Source organism: Ochotona princeps, chromosome 21 (genome assembly GCF_030435755.1).
Source record: "Ochotona princeps isolate mOchPri1 chromosome 21, mOchPri1.hap1, whole genome shotgun sequence".
NCBI classification, from domain to species: Eukaryota; Metazoa; Chordata; class Mammalia; order Lagomorpha; family Ochotonidae; genus Ochotona; species Ochotona princeps.
This window is the reverse complement of record NC_080852.1, coordinates 4210146-4235118: the sequence shown is the minus strand read 5'-3', so window position 1 is coordinate 4235118 and position 24973 is coordinate 4210146. Positions and strand designations below refer to the sequence as shown.

General features: G+C 48.9%; 1 protein-coding gene across 2 annotated transcripts in view; it reads left to right on the top strand.

Moving 5' to 3' along the window:
* The first annotated feature begins 13674 nt into the window (after positions 1-13674).
* The window catches only part of PTPN2 (protein tyrosine phosphatase non-receptor type 2), a 102447-nt gene continuing 91148 nt past the window's right edge, over positions 13675-24973 (top strand). Inside the window, exon 1 of one of the 2 annotated variants that reach the window (XM_058678416.1) lies at positions 13675-13844. In XM_058678416.1, the coding sequence (XP_058534399.1) occupies positions 13692-13844 (153 nt within the window). In that variant the 5' untranslated portion in view covers positions 13675-13691. The remainder of the gene's footprint in view (positions 13845-24973) is intronic. The other variant, XM_058678417.1, reaches the window with a different exon arrangement.

Here is a 24973-nt window from a genome sequence, read left to right as displayed (position 1 = left end):
GTAAAATATGCCTTTGAATAAAAACAACTCAATATTTGCTTGTTTGTTTTGTGTCTGGCCATGATTTTTCTTTTTTTTTTTTTAAAGATTTATTCATTTTTTCATTACAGCCAGATATACACAGAGGAGGAGAGACAGAGAGGAAGATCTTCCGTCCGATGATTCACTCCCCAAGTGAGCCGCAACGGGCCGATGCGTGCCAATCCGATGCCGGGAACCAGGAACCTCTTCTGGGTCTCCCATGCGGGTGCAGGGTCCCAATGCATTGGGCCGTCCTCAACTGCTTTCCCAGGCCACAAGCAGGGAGCTGGATGGGAAGTGGAGCTGCTGGGATTAGAACAGGCGCCCATATGGGATCCCTGGGCGTTCAAGGCGAGGACTTTAGGCGCTAAGCCACGCCACCAGGCCCCGTGATTTTTTTTTTTTTTTACTATTTTTTTTAAAAATGTTTGTTTCTTTTAAAATTGTTTCTTTGTTTTGAAGATAGTGTCACGCACAAAGAAAGCCTGGCTGACTACCAGAAGGTGTTCCTGTCTCTTGGTTTCCATCCAACCTGTTGTGGTCATTACCACCTGTTTAAGACAAATTTCTCTCCCTGTCTCCCCGTTTCTCTGTGACTCTGCCTTTCAAATACATACAATCATGCATATTTTTAATTTTTTTCTTAAAGATTTGATTGATTTTTATTGGAAATGCAGATCAGATTTATGGAGAGAAGGAGAAACAAAAAGATCCTCCATCCACTGGTTCACTCCCCAGATGGCAGCAACAGCCGGAAGTAAGTCAATAAGAGCCCAGGAGCTTTTTTTGGATTTCCCACACGGGTCTCAAGGCTTTGGACCATCTTCTGTTGCTTTTCCCAGCCACAAGTAGGGAGCTGGAGTGAGAGTGGAGCAGTTGGACACGTACCTGTGCCATATGGGATCCTGATGCTTGCAAGGTGAGGACTTAGTCATGGAGCCATCATGCCACGCCCAACGTAAATATTTTTTTAAGTGTCATTTCCCCCACCTGTTCACCCCACCTAATCCTATATCCCAGAAATGAATGTAATTAGCTGTGGTATCTGTCACCATTTTCCAATAAAAACAAACATACATAATTTTTTAAAAAGATTTAGATATTTTACTTGAAAGTCAGAGTTAGAGAGAGAGAGAGGGTGGGGGGTGGCTCTTTCATCCTCTCATTTACTCCTTGAATGACCTCAGTAGCTAGACCTGAGCTGACTGAAGCCAGGAGCCAGGAGCCTCATCTGGGTCTCCAATGTGGGTGCAGGGTTTCAAGGACTTGGACCATCGTCCACTCCTTTCCCTCCAGTCCACAACCAGAGAGCTGCATCAGAAGTGGAGCAGCTGGAACTAAAACCAGCGCAATATGGGATGTGGGCATCACAGGCAGAAAATTAGCCTACTATGCCACTACAGAGGCATTTGAAGCATTTTTTTTTTTTTTTTGAAAGGCAAAAAAACACAGAGAAAGAGAAAGATCAAGTTAGAGAGAGAGCTCCTTCCTGGTAGTTCAGTCCCCCCAATGGTCTTGGCTTGGCCAAAGCCAGGAGAAAATAATTCAGTTCAGGTCTCCCATGTTGGTGGCAGGCAACCAGTCACTTGGTTTGTGCCTCCCAGGGTCTACAACAGGAGGAAGTCAGACATTCCAATGTGGGATGGGGCATTTTCAGCTCTAGGTCAAATGTACCCTTTTGTGTTTTGATATGAACATAAGACTGTTTCACTTTAGAAGCAGCTCTATGTGCATATAAGCATAAAATAGTAGGAGCTGAGTGGGGGCTGTTGTCGAAAAAATATAAACAATGAAGTACGTTCAGACAACTCCTTTGTTCAGAATACTCTAATTACCAAAGTTCAAAAGGATGTGGGCAAACTCCTATAGTTTTACAATTGCTACTTACAGCAATTTTATGGCTTTGTTCTTTCACAAAGCAATTTAGCAATGGATTTCAAAGCTATAAAAATATCTGTAGCCAATACTGTAAATGTCTCCCCCACATACCCTGGGCATTCACCTCTATAATCAGAGGCTATTTTCTGTGAAGTTTTTGTTTGTTTTTCCTGGCCGTGGGAGCTCAGCTTACACACAGGGCAGAGTGCTAATAAGCTCCAGAAACAAGCTTCCAACCACACTGGCAGGAGCAGGGGCTACTCCCCACCCCCGCCTCTTTGCCCTTGGTTTGGAAAACGGCAGGGTAGGGTTCTGCATGGGCTAATTGACTGAGGTCCAACCACCCACATGGCAACTACTTGATAATGAACCCTTTATTGGTTTCCTGTCTTGCCCAGTTCCCCTATCCATTTGCTTCCTAGTGTTTGCTGGATTACCTGCTACATAAAGTATTCAGATCTCCATTGCCGGGTTTATCTCCAGGAAAACTCAAGTGGAGGTAACCATAATACCTTTTTGCCCATTTCTGGGTATTTATCCAAAAGAAATAAAGTTTTAAAAGGACAGAGGAAGATATCCAAAAAAGATATTACAGGATTAAAAAAAAATATTTCTTTGTTTCTTTTTATTGCAAAGTCAGATATACAGAGAGGAGAGACAGAGAGGAAGATCTTCCGTCCGTTGATTCCTTCCCCAAGCAGCCACAACAGGCGGAGATGAGCCTATCAGAAGCCAGAAGCCTGCAGCCTCTTCTAAGTCTCCAACAAGGGTGCAGGGTCCCAAGGCTTTGGGCCATCATCAACTGCTTTCCCAGGCCACAAGCAGGGAGCTGGATGGGAAGTGGAGCTGCCGGGATTAGAACCGGTGCCCATATGGGATCCCGGGGCGTTCAAGGCGAGGACTTTAGCCTCTAGGCCATGCCGCCGGGTCCCACCCACGTGGGAGACCCGGAAGAGGTTCCAGGTTCCCGGCTTCGGATCGGCGCGCACCGGCCATTGCTGCTCACTTGGGGAGTGAATCATTGGACGGAAGATCTTCCTCTCTGTCTCTTCTCCTCTCTGTATATCTGACATTGTAATAAAATAAATACATCTTTAAAAAAAAAAAAAAAAAGAAAAAAAGAACCGGCGCCCTTATGGGATCCCAGTGCATGCAAGGTGAGGACTTTGCTACTAGGCTACCACACCGGGCCCAAGATATTACATATTTTCCACTAGGAAAATTGGGGAAATTCATGAAAAACTTGTTCTGGCATTGTTTGCATCACACTGAGTGTGCCTCTGCTCTATATGCTGGGCTACTGCTTAAGTACCACAGCAGGAAGATGCCGAATTCTGAAAGAAGGCAGCAGCTTGTGGGAGACAAAGTAGAGTATGCACTGGAGACACTTCCTTTTTCTTTTTAAAAAAGATTTATTTATTTTTATTGGAAAGGCAGATATACAGAGAGGAGGAGAGACAAGAAGATTTTTCATCTGATGGTTCACTCCCCAAGTGGCCTCAATGGCTGGAACTGAACTGATCTGAAGCCAGGAACGAGCAGCCTCCTCTTCGGGTCTCCCACGTGGGTGCAGGGTCCCAAAGTTTTGGGCCGTCCTCAGCTGCTTTCCCAGGCCACAAGCAGGGAGCTGGATGGGAAGCGTGGCTGCCGGGATTAGAACCTGCGACCATGTGGGATCCCGGGCGTGCAAGGAGAGGACCTTAAGAACTAGGCCACCATGCCAGGCCCTGGAGACACTTCTTAAAAGACCAGAACAAAGTACTTATTAGACATACAAGATAAAGAACAGTTTTTGAAAATGTTTTTATCTGAAAGAGAGAGAATATGAGATTTCCCATCCAATGATTTATTTCCCAAATGCTTCTAAGAGCCAGGGCCGGGCCAGGCCAAAGCCAGAGGAAAGAATTCCATCTAGCAGGGACTCAAGCACTTGGACCAGTTGCATTATCAGGTAGCTGGGTGGGAAGCTGCAGGCAAGTCCACAAATCAAACACTCCGGTAAAGGATACAGGCTTCCCCAGTGGCAGCCTAACCTAGTGCCCCACAACACCTGCTCCAAGAGAGACACGGAAGATGGCTTCCAGGTTTGTGGCCTGCACGAATGCGTGTGATGTCTTTAAGTAGGATAACAAACACAGAGACTTATATTTTTAGCATATATTTATTTTTATTTGAAAGGCAGATTCATAGAGAGGATAAGAGAGAGAGAAGATCTTCCATCTGTTAGTTCACTCTCCAAATGGACGCAGCAACTACTGGTGAGCCAACCTGAAGCTGAGAGCTAGCAGCTTCTTCCGGGTCTCCCAGGAGGGTGCAGAGTCCCAAGGCTTTGTGCTGTCTTCCACTGCAGTCCCAGGTCATAAGCAGAGAACCGGGTCAGACGGACGTGGAACAGCTGAGACATGAATCAGCCCCCATATGGGATGCTGGTGCCACAGGGTGGAGGATTAGCCTAATGAGCTCTAGTGATGGCCCCAGAAACAAGTTTTAAAGATAAAGTTTTGGGGATCAGTGCTGTGGCATAGTAAGTAAAGCTGCCACCTATGGGGCCAGCATCTCAAATGGTGCCATTTTGAGTTCTGTCTGCTCTGCTGCTAATCCAGCTTGCTGTTAAGGAGCCCGGGAAGCCCGGGAAGGCAATGGAAGATGTGCCCTGGCACCCATGTGGGAGACCTGAAGGAAACTCCAGGCTCCTGGCTTTGGACTTGTTCAGCACTAGTCCGTGGGGCCACTTAGAGAGTGAACCAGTGGATAGAAGATCTCTCTCTGTCTCTCCTTCTCTCTGCAAATCTGACTTTCCAATACAAATAAATAAATATTTTTTAAAGGATTTTATTATTATTGGAAAGCCGGGTATACAGAGAGGAGGAGAGACAGAGAGGGAGATCTTCGGCCCGATGTTTCACTCCCCAAGTGAGCCGCAACGGGCCGATATGCGCCAATCCGAAGCCGGGAACCTGGAACATCTGGGTCTCCCACACGGGTGCAGGGTCCCAATGCATTGGGCCGTCCTTGACTGCCTTCCCAGGCCACAAGCAGGGAGCTGGATGGGAAGTGGAGCTGCTGGGATTAGAACCGGCACCCATATGGGATCCCGGGGCGCGTTGAAGGCGAGGACTTTAGCCGCTAGGCCACGGCGCCGGGCCCATAAATACATTTTTTAAGATTTATTTTTACTGGAAAGGCATACATATATAGACAGGAGGAGAGACAGAGAGGAAGGTCCTCCATCCAATGGTTCATTCCCCAAGTTGCCACAACAGCTGCAGCTGAGCCAATCCAAAGAAAGGAGCCTCCTTCAGGTCTCCCACTTGGGTGCAGGGTCCCTAAGTTTGGGCCATCCTTGACTGCATTCCCAGACCACAGGCAGGGAGCTGGATGGGAAGCAGGGCTGCCAGGATCAGAACTGGTGCCCACATGGGATCCCAGCGTGCTCAAGGCAAGGACTTTAACCACTATGCTATCACGCCGGGCCACATATGGCCCGGCGTGATAGCATTTAAAATATATATATATATATATATGTATATATATATATATATATATATTTTTTTAATTTATTTAGGGCCCAGCACAGTGGCCTAGCTGCTAAAGTCCTCGTCTCGAACATGCCAGGATCCCATACGGCTGCCAGTTCTAATCCCAGTGAGTTGCTTCCCATCCAGCTCCTTGCTTGTGGCCTGGGAAAGCAGTTGAGGACGGCCCAAGGACTTGGGAGCCTGCACCAGTCTGGCAGACCCAGAGAAATTTCCTGGCTCCTGGCTTCGGCCATTGCGGTCACTTAGAGAGTGAATCATCACATGGAAGATCTTCCTCTCTGTATATCTGACTTTGCAATAAGAATAAACAAATCTTTATTTATATTAAATAAAGATCTATTTGTTTGAAAGGGAGAGAGAGATATTCCATTTGCTGGTTCGTTACCCAAATGGCTACAAAATTCCATCTGGGTCTCCCATGTGGGCAGCAGGGGCCCAAGTACTTGTGTCAACTTTTACTACCAGGCACGTTGGAAGGGAGTCGGGTGGGAAATTTAGCAAATGAGACTTGACCTGACACTCATGAGATTTCAATGTGACATGTGGCAGCTTATATATTGTGCATGCTGGCTACCTCTTCCAAAAGAAGAGGTCCCAAGGTCTTGGGCAATCCTCTATTGCTTTTCCAGGCCATAAGCAGGGATCTAGACAGGACACGGACCAGAGTTCATATGGGATCCCGCTGCTTGCAAGGTGAGGGTTTAGCCATTGCGCCATTGTATCAAGTCCTTCTGAAAGATTTTGTTTGTTTTTATTTCACCCTTTGTCCTCTGGGCTGATTCTGCACAGGCGTACTTTCTAGTCCCTCACATCCTCCTTATCCTCGGGGGTCAGAACTGCAGTTGTTGCATGCTTTTGCCTTTCTGGAGGGTAGAGTGTTACTTCCTGTTCTTTTTTTTTTTTTTAAAGATTTTATTTTATTTTTATTACAAAGTCAGATACACTGAGAGGAGGAGAGACAGAGAGGAAGTGGAGCCGTCGGGATTAGAACCAGCAGCCATAGGGGATCAAGGCGAGGACCTTAGCCACCAGGCCACGCCGTTGAGCCCACTTCCTGTTCTTTTTCATTTCCTAGTCACCGATGTGTTGACCGCCCATTTGGATATTCTCTTCATAAATTACCTATTAAATCTACTGACAATTTTTTAATTGAGCTTTTCCTACTTCATTAGCATATATTATTTAAAAATTTTTATTACATTTTTATTTAAAAAGTAGACACACATTTGCACATGCACACATACAGAGAGATATCTTCTACTTGCTGGTTTATTTCCTAAATGCCCCCAATACCTCCATTAGCGGGGTATGACTGGGTCAAGGCCAAGGCCCTGAAACTCACTCCGGATCTTCTATATGGGTAGCAAGCTTGGACCCAAGTACTTGAACCATTCTGTTGCCTCCCAGGGTGCACACTAGCAAGAGGCTGAGTCAGAGTTGCCTAGACCAAAGCCAGGCCCTTTGATAGGGGTGCAAACATCCCAGCCAATCCTGCCGTGCCAACCATTAGTCCAGTGGGCCTGATTGTTATTGAATGTGTCTGTTGTAAACCTACTGTGTGGTATGTCATTCTTCCTGCTCCTTCTTCTTAATGATAATCTGTTCTAATTATGTAGCCTGTAAGTTCAGATTACTATTTTGCTTAGTGCTTTTAGCAACTGTGTGAGGCAGAAAGGCTAAAGGACACACATTCCATTTTCCAGGCAAGCATGAAAACACTATTCCCATACTTAGTATAAGACAGACCCGGCGGTGTGGCCTAGTGGCTAAAGTCCTCACCTTGAATGCCCCGGGATCCCATATGGTCGCCGGTTCTAATCCCGGGAGCTCCACTTCCCATCCAGTTCCCTGCTTGTGGCCTGGGAAAGCAGTGGAGGACGGCCCAAAAATTTGGGACCCTGCACCCGCATGGGAGACCCGAAGAGGTTCCAGGTTCCCGGCATCGGATTGGCGCGCACCGGCCCGTTGCGGCTCACTTGGGGAATGAAACATCGGATGGAAGATCTTCCTCTCTGTCTTTCCTCCTCTCTGTATATCCAGCTTTCCAATAATAATAAATCTTAAAAAAAAAAAAAAAAAAAAAACAGACCTGGCAAACAAATCCCACACTCCCATACACACACCTGTTTTTCCATGACTTTGTGATACATTATGTTGGAGTTGCAATCTTATTTAACAATGCTTTGTAGTGCAAGAATAATATCTATAATGCCTACCCCTGGCAGGTGCTCTCTGAAATCAACCAACCTAATTGATGACCTCATAGCCTGGCACAATTTTAAGGCATCCAACTCAATTTCACAGCTATGTTCTAGGGCCTCAAGAGCCAAACCATAGCAAAACTGACCTTAAAGAATTGGGGAACACGGTGTGATTTTACGTTTAACCTAGACCCAGCATATCCTTGCTTCCTGCTTTGAAGGCCAGCTAACACGGCGTGGAACAAAAGAACGGTCCAGTCAGGGGTAGACACTGATTAAAAAAAAAAAAGCAACATAAGCAGGAACATTATTGTCAGAATTAATATTTCCAGAAATCCCGTGACTGACCTCCTACAACAAGACAAAGAGCAAGCCAAAATATAGAATGAAAAGCTCCTATTTAGTTATCAACCTGGGGCCTAAACCAAGTACCACAATTTCATTCATGTTCCAAATGTATTCAAATGCCTCACTCCTTCCAGATCTGTATTTTTTTTCCCATAAGGATTTATTTATTTTTATCGGAAAAGCAGAGCTACAGAAAGAAGGAGCAGAGATCTTTCATCTGCTAGTTCCCTCCTCAAATCTAGACACAACAGCAGAGCTGGACCAGTCCTGAGCCAGGAGCCAGGCGCTTCTTCCAGGCTTCCCACATGGGTACAGTAGCCCAGTGATCTGAGCCGTCCTCTGCTGCTGTCCCAGGCCATCAGCAGGGAGCAGCATCAGAAGTGGAGCAGCTGGGACTCAAAGCAGCAACCACATGGGATGCTGATACGATGTGTGGAAGCCCAGCCATGGTGCCAGCCTGGGCTTTAAAACAAGTGACTGCTCAGCAGAGAAACCAGGAAATGGCACCACAAAATTCAGTGGAAACATGGTGGGCCTTTCGTGGAGCCACGCATAGTGTGGCAAGCAACCCAATCTGCCATTCTGTTCTTAATGGGAAGCACCCAGTTAGCTTGAAGGGAAAAATGACCTCAGTAAGCTGTGATCTTCCCCAGGACCTGAATGGGAGGAGACTAGGGACATGGGACCCTGGAGATTCCAGTAGAACTTCTTACCTAAGAAATACAGATCCCGGTGGAGAAGGCACTAAGCTTTGACTATGTGCTTGTTTTCTTGGCATGGGGTCCTTCTGAGATCCAAAGCTGGAGAAAAGGACTAAGCCAGGTGTAGACTAGCATCCTGAAGTCACAGATCCACTCAGCGTCAGATCAGCCTGACAGCCTGTCAGCGTGTCCTGGGGAACTGGGACATGTTGCCCAGAATGGGTGACTGGACACTTGCTTTTGTTTTTGTTGTCCTAATTGTGTTTCAGGTCTTTTCCAAACGAGGCCCCAGGACTTCCCAGGTGACCCCTGCTGCAGGCGACTTGGGGGAGCTATGCACACAGGTGATATTAACCCCCAGGAAGGGAGTTGTGATGAAGCTGGACTCCCTGAGAGGCAGTAGAGGGCAACATGGAAAACAACCGAACTCCGTCTTGAAACTGGACAGTGATGGGAGATGGCCGTGATCTTCTGTACTTCCCTGGTCTGTCTCTTCCAGTTTCTGCAGGTTAGCTCAGGAAATCATCTTCTGTCAAGACACTTGGCACCAGTTCCAAAGCACAGACACAGGTTTCCAGGGCAGTGTGCTTGCAGAAAATCTGGGCTTAGCTTGGCTGGCCTGTGGTGTTCACTGCTGCCGGCAGGTGAGTCTATCTCCCCAAGGAAACCCATTTTGTTGTTGGGCACACAACAGGCCACAGAGAGGTGGAAAGGGTGCCAAGATCTATTGTGGGGCCTGGCGTGGTAGCCTAGTGGCTAAAGTCCTCACCTCATGTGCTCCTAGGATCCCATATGGGTGCTGGTTCTTATCCTGGCTGCTCCACTTCCCATCCAGCTGCTTGCTTGTGGTCTGGGAAAGCAGTTGAGGATGGCCCAAAGCCTTGGGATCCTGCACCTGTGTGGGAGACCAAGAAGAAGCTCCTGGCTTCAAATTGGCTGAGCTCCAGTCATTGTGGCCACTTGGGGAGTGAACCATCGGCCGGAAGATCTTGCTCTCTGTCTCTGCTTCTCCCTTGTATATCTGAGTTTCCAATAATAAAAAATAAACAAATCTTAAAAAAAAAAAAGAACTGATTGCCTAGCAGTCCTAGGCGTTCCCTCCATTTCATGAAGGCAGGCTGTCCTAGGTGCTCCTCAGTTGCTGTTTCCTGCCATAGAGGTGGTCTTCTGCTTGGTCTTTGCTTGCGCAGGTTTCAGAGGGAGTTCCCAGGTGGATGTCAAACTTGGACAGCCCCTGTTGCGAAGGCCCCACTGTCTCCAGCACTTTGTAGGCTTGGTTGGGGTGCTTTGACAGAGACACCACTGAGAACTTTCTGGCAGGGGTCTGCTGCACCAGAACACGCATAGCACAGGCCAAGCCATGTCTATGTGCTACTCGCAGGACAGGAGGTTTGCTCTGATCACCCGAGTTGTGCCCTGTTACCTTGCTGCTGCCAGGATTCATGTGGGAAGACAGCAGGCACTGACCTTGGAGCTCTTTTCTTTCCGCCTGCCCCTGCTTCACCCAAAGAGCTTGCTTTGTCTGCGTGGCTCTTAGCACTGGATAAGAGTTTAAGGAACCAAACGAGTATTTTTTGCTCATGCTCTGCTGTCTTTCCAGGGTTGCTGCCATTTTCCTTCTTTTCCTGATTCATTTGGGAGGAGAGAGAGAGAGAGAGAGGGTATTTCCAGATCCCACACCCACAGCAATCCGGGACCGGGCTGGGCCAAAGCTACGATCCTGGAACTCAACGGCAGCCTCCCATAATAGGCAGCGGAGACCCAACTGTTGAAGCCATCACTGTTCTCCCAAGGCGTGCATTACGGGAAGCTAGGATAGGGAGGAGGGTCTGGATTCAAACCTAGATAGATGCATGGGATGGGAGCATCCGAGCAGTGGCTCAACACTGCACCAAACATCTGGCCCAACATGGTTTAAATTAATAATTGGAGCATGCTGGAGTTGGCAGCAATTTACTAGTAAGAAGAGGACCCTGGAGGCTACCACAGGAGTTGGGGTGTAAGGACAGCCACTGTCCATCTGGCTGGAATGCAGTGTTCAGGGGAGGGCAAATCCTCCTTCTTTATGCCCACACTACAGCTGGGCTGAGACCCAGACCTTCCTGAAGAAGGCCTGTCCATGTGGTGCTACACTAGTGGAACTTGCTGGAAATCTTGGTACAGTTGGCCACCTTAACCAGTCGCAACCAACGTGGTAGCTTAGGACAATAGCAGTTTACGCTCTTACAGGTCTAGGGGCAGAAGACCAGAACCAAGATGTCTGCACAGCTGTGCTCCCTCTTAAGGTTTTCTTCTTTTTACGTTAAGATTTATTTTTATTTGGGCCCGGCGGCGTGGCCTAGCGGCTAAAGTCCTCGCCTTTAAAGCCCCGGGATCCCATATGGGCGCCGGTTCTAATCCCGGCAGCTCCACTTCCCATCCAGCTCCCTGCCTGTGGCCTGGGAAAGCAGGAGAGGACGGCCCAAGGCTTTGGGACCCTGCACCCGCGTGGGAGACCCGGAAGAGGTTCCTGGTTCCCGGCATCGGATTGGCGCAGCACCGGCCTGTTGCGGCTCACTTGGGGAGTGAAACATCAGACGGAAGATCTTCCTCTCTGTCTCTCGTCCTCTCTGTATATCCGGCTTTCTAATAATAATAATAATAAAAAAAAATCTTAAAAAAAAAGATTTATTTTTATTTGAAAAAAAAAAGTTATGGAGAGGGAGAGACAGAGAGATCTTGCCTCTGCTGGTTCAAAGGCAACAATGCTAGAACTGAGCCAGTCTTAAGCCAGGAGTCAGGAACTTCCTCTGGATCCCCCATGTGGGCATAGGAACCCACCTGGGCCAACTTCTGTTGCCCTCCTGCTGCGTCGCTGGGGAGCTGGGTTGGAAATGTTGCAGCTGGAGTCCTACAGCCAGCAGCAAATGACAAGTCCATGTGGCAAGCCAGTCGGAACTGAGACCCCAAGAGGAACAGATGGTCACTATCCTGATGTCCGTCTGTTACACTGAAGACCTGTGTCCCAGCTTCCCCAGCGATATGAATCTAAGAGACACACAGCGAACAGCCAGGACAGACTTACAAGGCTACAGACATTCGCATTTCCCTGCCTTCTCTGCCCACATTCCGTTACTGCTAGGCCTCACCTCTCCTGAAAATCTTGAAAATAAACCCAAAGCATCTTAGCATTAACATCTTTAGTGTCCCATTTAAGCAGTGAACAGAGGGTGAGGAATACAGACACACAGGGGCCGTGCTCAGGGGCCACCTGTCCTCAGAGTCTGTCCACGCGAAGCCAGAGAGCAAGCAGGTACTGGGGAGACCTAGAGTCAGAGTGCCAGAGCGATGGAAGCACGTGACCAAGAGAGCGAGCCCCTCCCTATCAGGGCCTTTATTGGGGTTTGTGAGGGGAGTGGTTACACAGCAATGCAATACCTCCCCCTCTCAGGTTCCAGGGGATGATAGGTGAGCGTCACAGGTGGGCAGGAGGGACCACACAGCGGCTGAGAGTGGCTTCCAAGCATGTGACCGTGAACTGGCTGCCTAAGACAACACCGGGGACCAGTGGCTGCTGGGCTCCACGGGGCCTCCAGAGGTACTCTGGGATTGAGGTGGGAGCCCTGCATCCTGCAGTGAGTCATCTTCGCTCCCCTCGCCCACAACGCAAGACACCTGTCAGCTGGTAAAGACCCGATGCATGCTCATGTTGCAGCTGTTTAGGAGGAGATCCAGAAAACAGACCTCACTTGCTTTGTCACCATTTATAACTGGGACTGGCCCAGGCCAAAGCCAGGAGCCAGGAACTCCTCCTTGGTCTTGTATGTAGATGGCAGGGCCTCAATGCTTGCACCATAGCCTCAATGCTTGCCCCCGCCCCAGGCACATGATCAGGATGTTCCACTGAGGTATGGGGGGACTCACAGCAGCAATTCCGACCCACGCATCCCCTGCCGCAGCTTAACAAGCCGCGTCACCACACTCGCCTCAGTAAAGAAATCTTAGAGAAAAAAAGGACCAGAGAAGCAAGGAGCAAGTAGAGCTCCCGCCACTAGGGAGGGCTGACAAGTGAGTCCCTCAGGTTGGTGAAAACGGGGTGACAAAAACCCATGGCTTCCACAGCAGACACGCCACCTGTCAGGTAACACCCCACAGTGCCAACTGTGGTGTTAAGGCAAATGGCTTCTCCTTGGTGGCACAGAACAGTCCTAGGGACGACGGATGCCAGGATGTCCTGGGAGATTACCATTCCTCTCATCTAGCCAGTCTCCATGACGGAATTTCATGGCGCTCCTTCCAGGAAGCTTTCATGCAACCTTAAAATACAGTATCTGTGGAAAAATCTTGCTGATTCTTTAATTTTTTGGTATTTTTTTTTTCCTCTAGCTCCTTCAGTCTTCTGTTTCTCTTTATTCAGCTTCCAAGAAGTATTTCCATCCCCGGAGTGGGACTGTGGCTTAGACATTAAAGCTGCCGCCAGCATCCCATACGGTCACCGGTTCGCGTCCCAGCTGCTCCACTTCGACGCAGCTCCCTGCGAACGGGCCTGGGAATGTGGCTGAAGAACTGAATGAAGTTCATTTGGTTAGCCAACATGAAATTTCAACAGTGGGTGGCACAAACTTAACTCCTGTCGTTTCTCAGGAAGAGGACGGTGAGCTATTCGCACAGGACATCAGCACTGAAAAATGTGTTCCTAAATTTGGCCACAAGCCGATAAACTGGCCTAGATGTTTAAAGTGAAGACGGTGTGCTAAAAAAAAAAAAAAAAAAAAAAAAAGGGGTCCAAAACTTAAAAAGAGAAGTGGGACACGTGAGGTAGAGCGCGTCCCCCACTCGGCCGCCCTTCCCTCTGGCCCCGCCCCGTGCCCTTGGCCCCGCCCCCTCGCACCTGGGCCCCGCCCCGCAACCCGGCGACCCCGCGCGCGCGCAGGGCCGGCGCGCTGACGTCCGACGCCTCAGGTACTTTCCCTAGGCCGGGCGGCCGGGCCGGCGCGGGGGGCGGGGCGGGGCGCGGCGCGCGCATGCGCGGCGCCGGCAGCGCGCTGCCCGGATCGTGCGGGGCCCGAGCCTCTCGGCCGGCGGAGGCTCCGCTCGCGCCCGCCGCCATGTCCGCCACCATCGAGCGGGAGTTCGAGGAGTTGGATGCCCAGTGTCGCTGGCAGCCGCTGTACTTGGTGAGTTGCGGGACCGCGCGGCGGCCGGCGTCCTCCGAGGACCTGGGCTCGCGCCCGCCGACTCCCGCCTGCCTCCCCCGCCTCCCGCTCAGGGCGGAAGTGGCGGAGCGCGGGCCGCGTCAGGGGCGCGCCTGCGCCGACCGCTTGCTTGCCCCTTTTGGAAAAAAAAAAAGATTTAGAGCCGCGGTCTGGTCGTGGGCGCAAGCGCGGAGGTCGTTCTGGAAGGCGGCATCGCAGCGGCGCCTGGTGGCGGGAGCGGGTGGCGTCCTAGCGTGACGCTGCCGGGCGTGGGGAGGCCGGCGGGGAGCCGGTGTGAGGGGACCTGGGTGTGGGTCCCCGGGAGAGGGGCCTGGGTGCGGGTCCCCGGGAGACGAGACTTGGGGTGCGGGTCCCCGGGAGAGGGGGCCTGGTGGCGGGTCCCCGGGAGAGGGGCCTGGGTGCGGGTCCCCGGGAGACGAGACTTGGGGTGCGGGTCCCCGGGAGAGGGGGCCTGGTGGCGGGTCCCTGGGAGAGGGGTGCCTGGGTGCGGGTCCCCGGGAGAGGGGTGCCTGGGTGCGGGTCCCCGGGAGAGGGGGCCTGGTGGCGGGTCCCCGGGAGAGGGGGACCTGGGTGCGGGTTCCCGGGAGACCTGCGTGGCGGAGAAGTGAGAGAAGTGAGATGGGTGCCGGGTCGCAGCTCCGGCTGCAGCGTGGAGGTGGCCCCAGCGCCCCGTGCGTGCGTGGACACCTTGTCGCGGGCTCAGGCTGGTGTCCGCGGGACCTGTCTGAGCTGGCCTGCCCTAGCCTCCCATCTGGGGCACACCCAGCCTTCAGGTCCTCACAGGCTGTCAGGGGCCCAAAGTGTGGGGTGTGGGTCACCTTCCCGGAAGGGAGGGAGGCTTCGGTGACAAGAGTATTGTTTTTAACTTTTTTTTTTTTTTGGTTACCAAGGCATGTTTTCTAATGTAATAAGTCACAGGGTTTTACCTATGAGTAGCAACAACCTTCACACTCGTGCAAGTACCAGTCAAGTTAAAACATTGAACCAATCACCCTGGCAGGTGTCATTGTGTCCGGTGCCCGCTTGCCTGTCCCTTCGGCATGATCTTTTAACCGCAGATGAACTGATTCTGTAGCATGAACTCTCTGACCAGCTTTTTTTTTTTTTTTTAACATTTTAGTTTAGAGGACTTATTAATCTGCTTTAAGGGGCTGCAGCTGCTTATTCCCTACTGTCTAATCATGAGCATATTAGTGAGATGAAATGGGTTCGTTAAATGCCACTTTGATACTGCAGAGAGTAGGAGAAAAGAAAGCTTTCCTGTGAGTTGGGATGATCCTGGCCCCCCCCCCCTTTTTTTTAAAAGATTTATTTGTTTGATTGGAAAGTCAGATTTACAGAAAAGAGGCAGAAAGATCTTGCATTCACTGATCACTACCCAAGTGGCCGCAACGGTTGGAGCTGCACCAGTCCGCAGCCAGGAGCCTCTTCCAGGTCTCCCACGTGGGTGAAGGGTCCCAAGGCTTTCGGCCGTCCTCGACTGCTTTCCCAGACCACAAGCAGGGAGCTGGATGGGAAGCGGGGCTGTTGGGACAGGATCCTGGGAACGTGAAAGCGAGGACTTTAGCCACTAGGCTGCTGTGCCAGGCCCATCCCATTTTATTTAAGTAGATAACAATAAAATGTCTCCTGTAGTTAATGTTGGAATGTAGTGTTTTTCTCTTGAGCAGGAGAGTGCGTGTGAGAGAGTGTCATGTTCTACCAGGATTCTGGGAGAGTTCTGTGTTCTGGTGGATTCCGTGTGAGAGAGTGCCATGTTCTGGTAGAATTCCATTTGAGAGAATGCCATGTTCTGGTAGATTCCGTGTGAGAGAGTGCCATGTTCTAGTAGATTCTGTGTGAGAGAGTGCTGTGTTCTGGTAGGATTCTGAGAGAGTGCCGTGTTCTGGTAGATTCCGTGTGAGAGAGTGCCATGTTCTAGTAGATTCTGTGTGAGAGAGTGCTGTGTTCTGATAGGATTCTGAGAGAGTGCCGTGTTCTGGTAGATTCCATGGGAGAGAGTGCCATGTTCTAGTAGATTCCGTGTAAGGGAATGCCGTGTTCTGGTGGATTCCGTGTGAGAGAGTGCCATGTTCTAGTAGATTGTGTGTGAGAATGCCATGTTGTGGTGGATTCCGTGTGAGAGAGTGCCAGCTGCATCTTCTCTGGGTACGTTTGCTCTAACAGTGACCGTAGCTGCTCACAGTACCACTGATACATGTAAAAACAGATGTGAGAAAGGTGCACGCAGCTGAGATCAGGTTAACGTTTTGGTCAGTAGGGTTTGTTGGTGATATCCTGTAGAATTCAAGGAAAATTATGATTCTTCTTGCCAGAGAGGTGCCCACACTTGGATCCTTGAGCATTTAGCATCGAGTTTCAGGGAGCTGAGGAACCCACCCTGTGGCCTCACACCCAGGAGCCCTGTGGTTTACTTGGTTGCTTCCTGCTGTATTGTTGCTTTGTGAAAGCACAAGGTGCTGGTTCCTGTGAGACGGACGCACTGGCGGTACAGTTTGGAAAGCAGGTGGGGAAGAGTTGGTGCTTGCTGTTTTCTTGCAGCTCTCAGGCCTCTCTGTGGCCCGCAGGTGCCTCCTGCCTACCTGTGCCACGGCAGCTCTTGCTCCGGCTTCGGGCCTTGCTTTGAGAATGCCCTTGACGGACTGCTGGTCTCACATTCTAGGACTCTGTTCCCAGAAGGACCTCATTCAAAATTCGTTTTTAAAAACTTACTAATTTTTATTTCAAAGGCAGAGTTAGAAAGAGACAGACACAGAACTACTGGTTCATTCCGCAGATGACTGGAAATGTGTCAGTCGGAAGCCAGGGTAGCAACTTTTGGGTCTCCACGTGGGCTCAGGGGCTCAGAGACCTAGGCTGTCAGCAGGGAGCTGTATGGGAATGTGATGTTGCAGGTGGAGGCTTAGCATACTACGCCAGAGCACCGACCCACAATTCCAGGTTTTCATTTGTTCTCATAACGTATCTGACATATGCCATTTTTTGGCTCTGAGGGTTCCTAACTGAAGGTGTTGTCCTGGCTCAGATTCGACCTAGTAGGGAGTAGTATGCACACAAGGAAATGAAGTTTTGATCAGTGAAAAGCTTGTGTAAAACAGTGTGTGCTTAGGAGTAGCTACCTGGAACTCTTGTGTTTCTGCAGAGGGGTGCCCATGGCTTCTGCTGAAGATTCTGGAGGAAGCAGGGGCTTTGCCCATCTCTTCAAGGAGAGCTTGGCCTGGCCAAGAGAACTGAAAGGGTGGGAACGTTTGTGTGCACAGGGCACAGTTCAGAATCCTGAGAGCTACCAGCAGAATGGCCCCTCTTCCTGTCTGCTGTGAAGTTGGGGAGCTGGATGATAAGGCCGAATGGACTAAGGAACTGGAATAGTGACTAGAGACTGCTTGAGGCTTTCCAGGCCTGGAAGTGCTGTGGTCTCACTGACTTAGCAGGATTGTTCTGGCGGTTCGCATGGGGCTGTGCTTAGACAGGGAGGTCATCTGTGGGCGAACACTGTGAGAAGTGACACACTCCTGAGGTAGGTGGGGTGGGAGGGAAGTATAGATGCAGAATGTTCCAGAAGTAGATGCTCTCGGTTTTGAAGCTCTGCAGTTCAGTTTGGGCTACTTGTAACACACTGAAATGGAGAGAGTTGAATATACACTTGGAGTTCAAGAGAGACAGAGGCCTGAGGTGTTAAATATAATTGTGGAAATCATGAGAAGGCTGTTGACATTTTGAGGTCTTAGACCTGAATAAGGTGCTTGCTTCAGGGAAGACACCAGGGGATTTGGAAATGGCGGAGTCAGCAACGTTTAAGAGGATGGGTAGAGAGGAGGAGCTTCCAAGATCAGAGAGGAATAGCCATGGGGACGGGGAGCGAAGGGATGGTCACGGTAGGGGGTGTGGGCAGCAGGGCCAGGTGCTGCACGCACAGAGGACAAATCATGGCAAGACTGAAATGACTGTTGACTGGAACAACCAGGAAGTCAGCCTTCAAGAGAGCCGTTTCAATGGATTCCAGAAGGGGGATGCTTGGAGTGGAGCAGACGGGTGGGGTGGAGTACCAGCAAGCCAGCGTGGCACACTCTACCAGAGGCCCGACTGGAAGGCGGAGGAGTGGAGAAGTAGGTAATCTACATCTGGTGGCTGACGAGGCCCACGGGTGTCAGCGGCCGCCTGCTTCCCCTTTGCTGTGTGTTCCACCTGATGGAAATGGGCCTGCCTAGTCTGCCCTTAGGGCCTTTATAGGTAGGCAGGTAGGTGTGTAGGGGTGTGTGTGTGTTTTGGTTTGTGTATTTTCCCCTCTTTCGTTCCCCTCAGCTTAATTACCTTCTACTCACTCTTTTTTTTTTTTTTTCCCATCTTGGGATTTCTGCGCTTTATTTATTTATTTTTTATTAATTATTATGCATTATGTGACAGTTTCATAGGCTCTGGGAATCTCCCCACCCCTCCCCACGCCCCTCCCCCCTGGTGGATTCCTCCACCTTGGTGCAGTATTACAGTTCAAATTCAATCAAGATTCTTTCCTTGCAAACATATACCAAACATAGAGTCCAGCTACTTACTGTCCAGATGGGTTGACCTTCTACTCACTCTTGAAGTCTCACTTCTTTTGGGGTGGAGTGGGGAGGGCCTTCCCAACAGTGCAGTGCTGGGTCTGAACCCCATTAAGTTTACAGCATTTCCATGACTTCCCCTCTCATGGGGGGAATTGGCCATGATTCAGCAGCAGATTATTTCAGGAACACAAATTGCATTAAGAAAACCGCTATTGAAAGGATCACTGCTCGAGTCGGAAAGCACGATTAAATGGGCTTTCTGCTCTGTTACCTCAGCAGTGGGTAATGTCTGTGAAGAGGTGTGCTGCTTTTTGGTAATACTGCTAGGCCTAGGGCAAGAAAAGGGTTGCTGTTGAGCAAAAACTGCATACAGCTAAGAGTTTAGTGGTGTAAGACTTCTGCTTTATGTATGCCTAATTGGAATCCTTGCAAGAATACACTTACTATTTTGAATCTACAACTGGCCCCTGACTCCTTTGATCTCTTCCGAAAGCAGTTGTTTTTATAACATGATTTCAGCTAACAGATTTCTTAGGAGTAAGTTGTGGGGTTGCCGTCTAGCAGACTCTGAAAGTCCCAGTTTATCTCGTCTGCCTCATCGGGGCTTCAGGAAGGCCAGGCCGATGCTTGCCTGGACTGCGCCTAGGATCGAGCAGTTGCTAAGCACTCCGGAAGTGTTTGTTGAATGAATGACTTCCTCAAAAGAAAAGTGCAACTTGATACGTTTATGTGATTGTGAGGGTGAGCCACAAAAGAGAAGGTAGAGGCTGGAGAAATACATAGAAGGAATGAGTTTTAGAGCCAGAAATCAATAGCCCGTAGGATCAAGAGCCCGTCTGCAGGAATTGGCCTTGAAAGGGTGTTAATTGGCAGAAGTTAGGTTTCTGGAAAATTTGGTTGGATTCACAGTGTTTACGTGACCATAGTCTGAAGTCAAGTCTGGCTTTTTGAGCAGTGTTTCTGATGCGTTTCTGCCTCTCCTTCAGTCACCACTGACTGCTGACCGAATCGGGCAGAGGAAAGGAAAAGGGATGGAGTTTTGTAAGCTTTTCGGGGAAAGGAAGAAAACTAAGGAAATGGCTCAGGTCAAGTCATGGGGTTGTTTCTAGTAAGTGGTGGTTCAGGAAGAATTTTGATTTGTTAAGGTTTATGAACCATGGACTTCCTAATTGATTATTTTTCTTAGACATTTGCAGCTTAATTATTGTTAGCAGTTTTTTAATTCTTTATTTTAATTTTTAATGATGTTTTCATAGTTGATCAGGGTGGGAAGGTTTGAGGGGTAGGGAGAAGTGGGTGTGATCATTAGTTCCAAGGTTTGTATTTTTTCTTCTTCCTGTTTCTGGGGGAAGGGGAGAGAGGAGGGGAGAAGCCACACCCAGCCTCCCAACCAGCCCAACACCCAGGGCTGGGGAACGGCCACCCAGTATCAACCCAGGGTCCCAGTATGGCGCATGTGCTGAGGGTTCTGCCCAGGTGCTTTTGAGAGTTCTCAAATGCTGTCCATCTCGCCAGTCCAGTGTCCGTCTCCATTCACCCAGATTTGTGCTGTCATCGTTTGCCTGGGGTGGTTGTCCAATTTGCTCTGTTCTTCCTCTGGCACCAGATGTCCTCTGCAGGCCCCAGTGGGCTGCCATATCCTCCATGTGCATCTGGGCCTGCTGTCCACTGCTCCGTCTTTTCCACTGAGGAGGATGAGTTCTTGCAAGTGGGCCAGAGGACACGGGCTCTGCAGTCTGGGCCTTGTCAGACCTCTGGCCTGGGTCTTATGGACCCTGTGCAGGTGGGCCGAGGACCCAGGCCAGGTGGCCCAGGCCCCACCAGACCCCCTCATCCCTGGGGCTTATAGGCCTAAATCAGCAAATTTTGTAATTTTTCAGTTGATTTTTAGAGGTCAGATATCAAGGGCACTCTTTTTTTTTAAAGATTTATTCATTTTATTACAGCCAGATATACACAGAGGAGGAGAGACAGAGAGGAAGTTCTTCTGTCCAATGATTCACTCCCCAAGTGAGCCGCAATGTGCCGATGCGCGCCAATCCGAAGCCTGGAACCTGGAACCTCTTCCTGGTTTCCCACGCGGGTGCAGGGTCCCAAATCTTTGGGCCGTCTTCAACTGCTTTCCCAGGCCACAAGCAGGGAGCTGGATGGGAAGTGGAGCTGCCAGGACTAGAACCGGCGCCCATATGGGATCCCGGGGCTTTCAAGGCGAGGACTTTAGCCGCTAGGCCACGCCACCGGGCCCAAGGACACTCTTTTTTATGGTTAAGTATGCTTAATCTGAAAATCCAAAATGCCCCAGAATCAAACTTTTTAAGCACTGACGTGATACAATGGTAGAAAATTCCTTACCTCACCTCTTAACATGGGTGGCAGTCCAAATGCAGGCACTCTAAAGGTGTTGTACAAAAATCACTGTATTTATGAACTGTAAATATTTTTATGTTTAAATTTGAGTTCTGTATGCAAAAGTCTAAAGAAAAATCCAAAATCTGAAATGTATATGGTCCAAAATGCATTCTGGATAAGAGATGCTCAACTGTAGTTGTGGTGGGGTACCAGTTTTACATGCGAATCAAAGTTATTTTACTCAGCACTGCTGTTGTGACGTAGTGGGTTAAGCTGCCAGTGTGATGCAGGCAGCCCATGTGGGTGCTGGTTTGAGTCTTGTTGCTCTGTTTTTGATCCAGCTCCCTGCTCATATGTCTGGGAAGAAAGTGAGAGATACCCTGGGTGCTTGTACCCCTGCCACTCATGTGGGATCCCTGAGTGAAGTTCCAGGGTTTGGCCATTGAAGCCATCTGGGGAGTGAGCCAGCAGAAGGAAGCTCTCTGCCTGTCTTTGTCTGTAACTCTGCCTTTCAAATAAACACATCAAACAAACAAGCAAACGAAACCAAATCTTACTGACCCGCTTCCCTTGCCTACGGGCCGCCCAACCTTACTACTGACTAGTTTATGTGGTGGCATAGGGATCTGGTATACATCTTCCAGGCTAGACTCTCTAGTCAACCTTAGTGAAGTTAATATGCTTTTTATTCCATCTGGTATCAAATTGTGTCATAACTCACTGACACCTTGAGGGTGGCCCCATTTTTCTTTGTTTCTCATCTTCTGATTGGGCCTGAACCATGTGTGTGCCCAGTTTGCTAAACCCTGCTTCTGTTTTCCATGGTCAGCCCCTTCAAACTCCTCATTTACAGCTGACGCTAGTCCGAGGCATGCTCTTGGCTTATATAGTGTTCCAGTGTCCACTAGCTGTGACCTAGTCCAGTTCTCTGGTTCTCATTTCAGCAGTGCCCTAATTTACTAACGTGACATAGTTTCTTTCTGTGATCCACTTGAGATAAGTCTTAACGGAGGGAATCAATTTTAACTGTGAAGAAGGAATAGAATGTGTTAGAATAGGTAAGATCATTTGGGGACTTGAGGCCTTTAAAACAGCTTCTAGGATCCATGGGTAGGGGTTGGGAGGGGTTTGTGAACCTCTGAATCTGAACTCCAGTTTACTCCACAAGTGGCCACAGTGTGGAGCTGCCTGGTGAGAAGCCAGGAGCAAGTGGTTTCTTCTGGGTCTGCCGTGGGAGTGCAGCGGACCAAGCACTTGGGCCATCTTCCACTGCCTTCCCAGGTGTTGAAATGGAAGTGGAGCAGCTGAGACTTGCACTAGTGCCCATGTAGGCTGCCCACGCCACATGCCACAGCCCTGGCCCGTTAGAATCTTCAAAGCTCTTCTGGGTCATGACGCTCCAGGTGAATCCTGCCTCTGGCTCTGCGGTTGTTGTTTTGTTCACTGTCCTTATTTTCTTCTTTTGGCCCTCAGAATAGCCCAGCTAAACCAGAGATATAGGCGGGTAGAGTTAGGCAAACCAAATTACAGTTCATGTAAGTGTATTTTCCATTTCTCAAGCATGTTCATGTGCATGTATACATATATATATGTGAGTGTGTGATTTGTTTACTTTGGGAGTTCTTAATCTAGATTTTCTACATACCTCCTTTCGTTTTTGATCCACTGTGTGTTCCATTAAAATTATTATTTTTGGAAGATTATTGGAGTCAGAATATTTAAGTAATATTCAAACTAATAAATTAGCATATAGATTATAATCAGTGTAGCTTGTAAATATGAAGACACAGCAGCTGATGACTGAGGAAGAGCTACAGTTCAGCAGGCTAACATTTAAGAATATATTCTAACTCCTGAGCAGAATACTGAATTTTTTCTTTCATTTTTTTTAAGATTTATTTATTTTATTTGAAGGGGTTGGAGAGAGATCGATTGACCTTCCATTCTCTGTGCAACTAGGGCTGAGTGAGGTTGAAGCCAGGAGCTAGAATTCCACCCGGGTCTCCCAAGTGAGTGTCAGGGTCCAAGCATGTGAGCCGTTCTTGCTGCCTTCCCAGGTGTACTAGCAGGGAGCTGGATGTGACCCCAGTGTCCTAGGCAGCAAACTAACCTGTGATGCCACAAAGGCTGGCCCTTTCTATTTATTTTAAATTTTTTTTTTTAAGATTTATTTATTTGAATGACAGAAACAGAGAAAGAGAGACAGAGATCTTCCTTCTGCTGGTTCACTTCTCAGATGGTCACAATGGCTGTGGCTGGGCCAGGCTGTAAACCGGGTCTTAGAGTTTCTTCTAGATCTTTTCTGTGGGTTCTGGGGCTCAAGGACTTGGGCCATCTTCTGCTGCTTTCTCAGGCACATTGGCAGGGCACTGGATCAGAAGTGGAGCAGCTGGGACTCAAAACGGTGCTGCTGGCCTTACCCACTTCGCTGCAACGCTGTGTGCACACTTATTCTTAGCACTTACTTTAGACAACAGCTCTGCAAGGTAGAAGATAATTTCTGTTAAGAATTTAACCAGAACAGGGCTGCTGTTCTGGTGGAGCAGGTGGTGACATTGACATTCCACACCATCGCAGGCTTTACTTCTAGTCCAGCTTCCTGCTAATGTGTCTGGAAAAGCAACAGAGGATGGCCCGAAACCTTGGGCACTTGCACCCACACAAGAGACAGGGAAAAGCTGCTAGCCCCTGACTTTGGATCAACCCAGCACTGGCCATAGCATACATTTGGAAGATCTCTGTCTCTCTGTCTCTCTCTCTCTGTCTCTCTGTCTCTCTCTTGAACTTTGCCTTTCAAATAAATTTTTTTTTAAAGAATTGTTTTTATTTTTATTAGAAAGTGAGCTATACAGAGAGGAGGAGAGACAGAGAGGAAGATCTTCCTTCTGATGGTTCACTCCTCACGTGGCTGCAATGGCCAGAGCTAAGCCGATCTGAAGCCAGGAGCCTGAAGCCTCTTCCAGCTCCCCACACGGGTGCAGGGTCCCAAGGCTTTCGGCCATCATCGATTGCTTTCCCAGGCCACAAGCAGGGAGCTGAATGTGAGCCAGGGCCGCTGGGATTAGAACTGTCGTCCATATGGGATCCTGGACGTATGCAAGGCCAAGGACTTTAGCCACTGGGTCACGCAGCTGGGTCAGTCAAATAAATCTTCAAAAAAAAGTTATGAGTGTAATGTTTTTAAAGGTATGATATTTTAACATTTATTTTAAAGATTCTGTGTATTTTGAAAGGGTTGTAGAGAGATGAGAGACAAAGTGAGAAGCATTTTTCTAATGCTGGTCCGCCCGCAGTTGTTTGCAGTGGCCAGCCTTGGGCCACCCTGAGGCCAGGAGCTAGGGGCTTCATCTGACTTTCCCACATAGGTGGCAGAAGTCCACGCATTTGGTACACCTCCCTTTCTTTTCCCAGGCCATTAGCAGGGAATTGGTCAGAAATGGAACAGCTAGGATAGGAACTGGTGCCTGTATGGGATACCAGTGTTAAGGGGAGGCGATTAGACCCACCACAGCAGGACACTGGCCCCTAACGTCTTCTGATATACTATACAGAAGTAAAAATGGCTGAAAAAGTTGTTTTGCGGCACTAAAATACTTTTAAATATCATGGATGGCTTTTGACATCTTTAAGATGAAATGTGTATATATCTACGTGTGTGGTAAATTTAGCATAGAATTTCTGTGAACTCTCAAGACCCCTCCCCACCACCCCCGGAAAAAAAGACATTGTAGTTGGTGATTCTCAGGGTAAGGAGTCCTGGTCAAGAAACGGAATGCTCTGGTGTCATTTTTCATTGCAGTATTATCACTGGTTCATGTTTTTTTTTCAATGTATTCTTCTGATTCCTTTTGAATTCCTGTATATCCAATTTAAGGTGCCTTTGTTCTGTAAGTTCCACTTGGTTCATGACACTGATCATTTATAAGCTTATTTGAAACTACTTTCATTCCTCTGAGAACACATCATACTGTATGTTTTTTCTCCTTTCTCTTTATTTGAACATTTGTACTCTGAAAGCTATCAATTCCTTTTAGTTTATTTTACACTGCTTCCAGGAATTCTTTTAGTGGATTGAAGTAAGACTAAATGGCTTCCACACTTTGTGCCCTCTGTCCCTACTAAAGGAACAGGGGGCAAAGTTAGAAAATTATAGTTTCTCCTTGACAGTGGGAGTTGCTTCTGATTGGATTCATATAT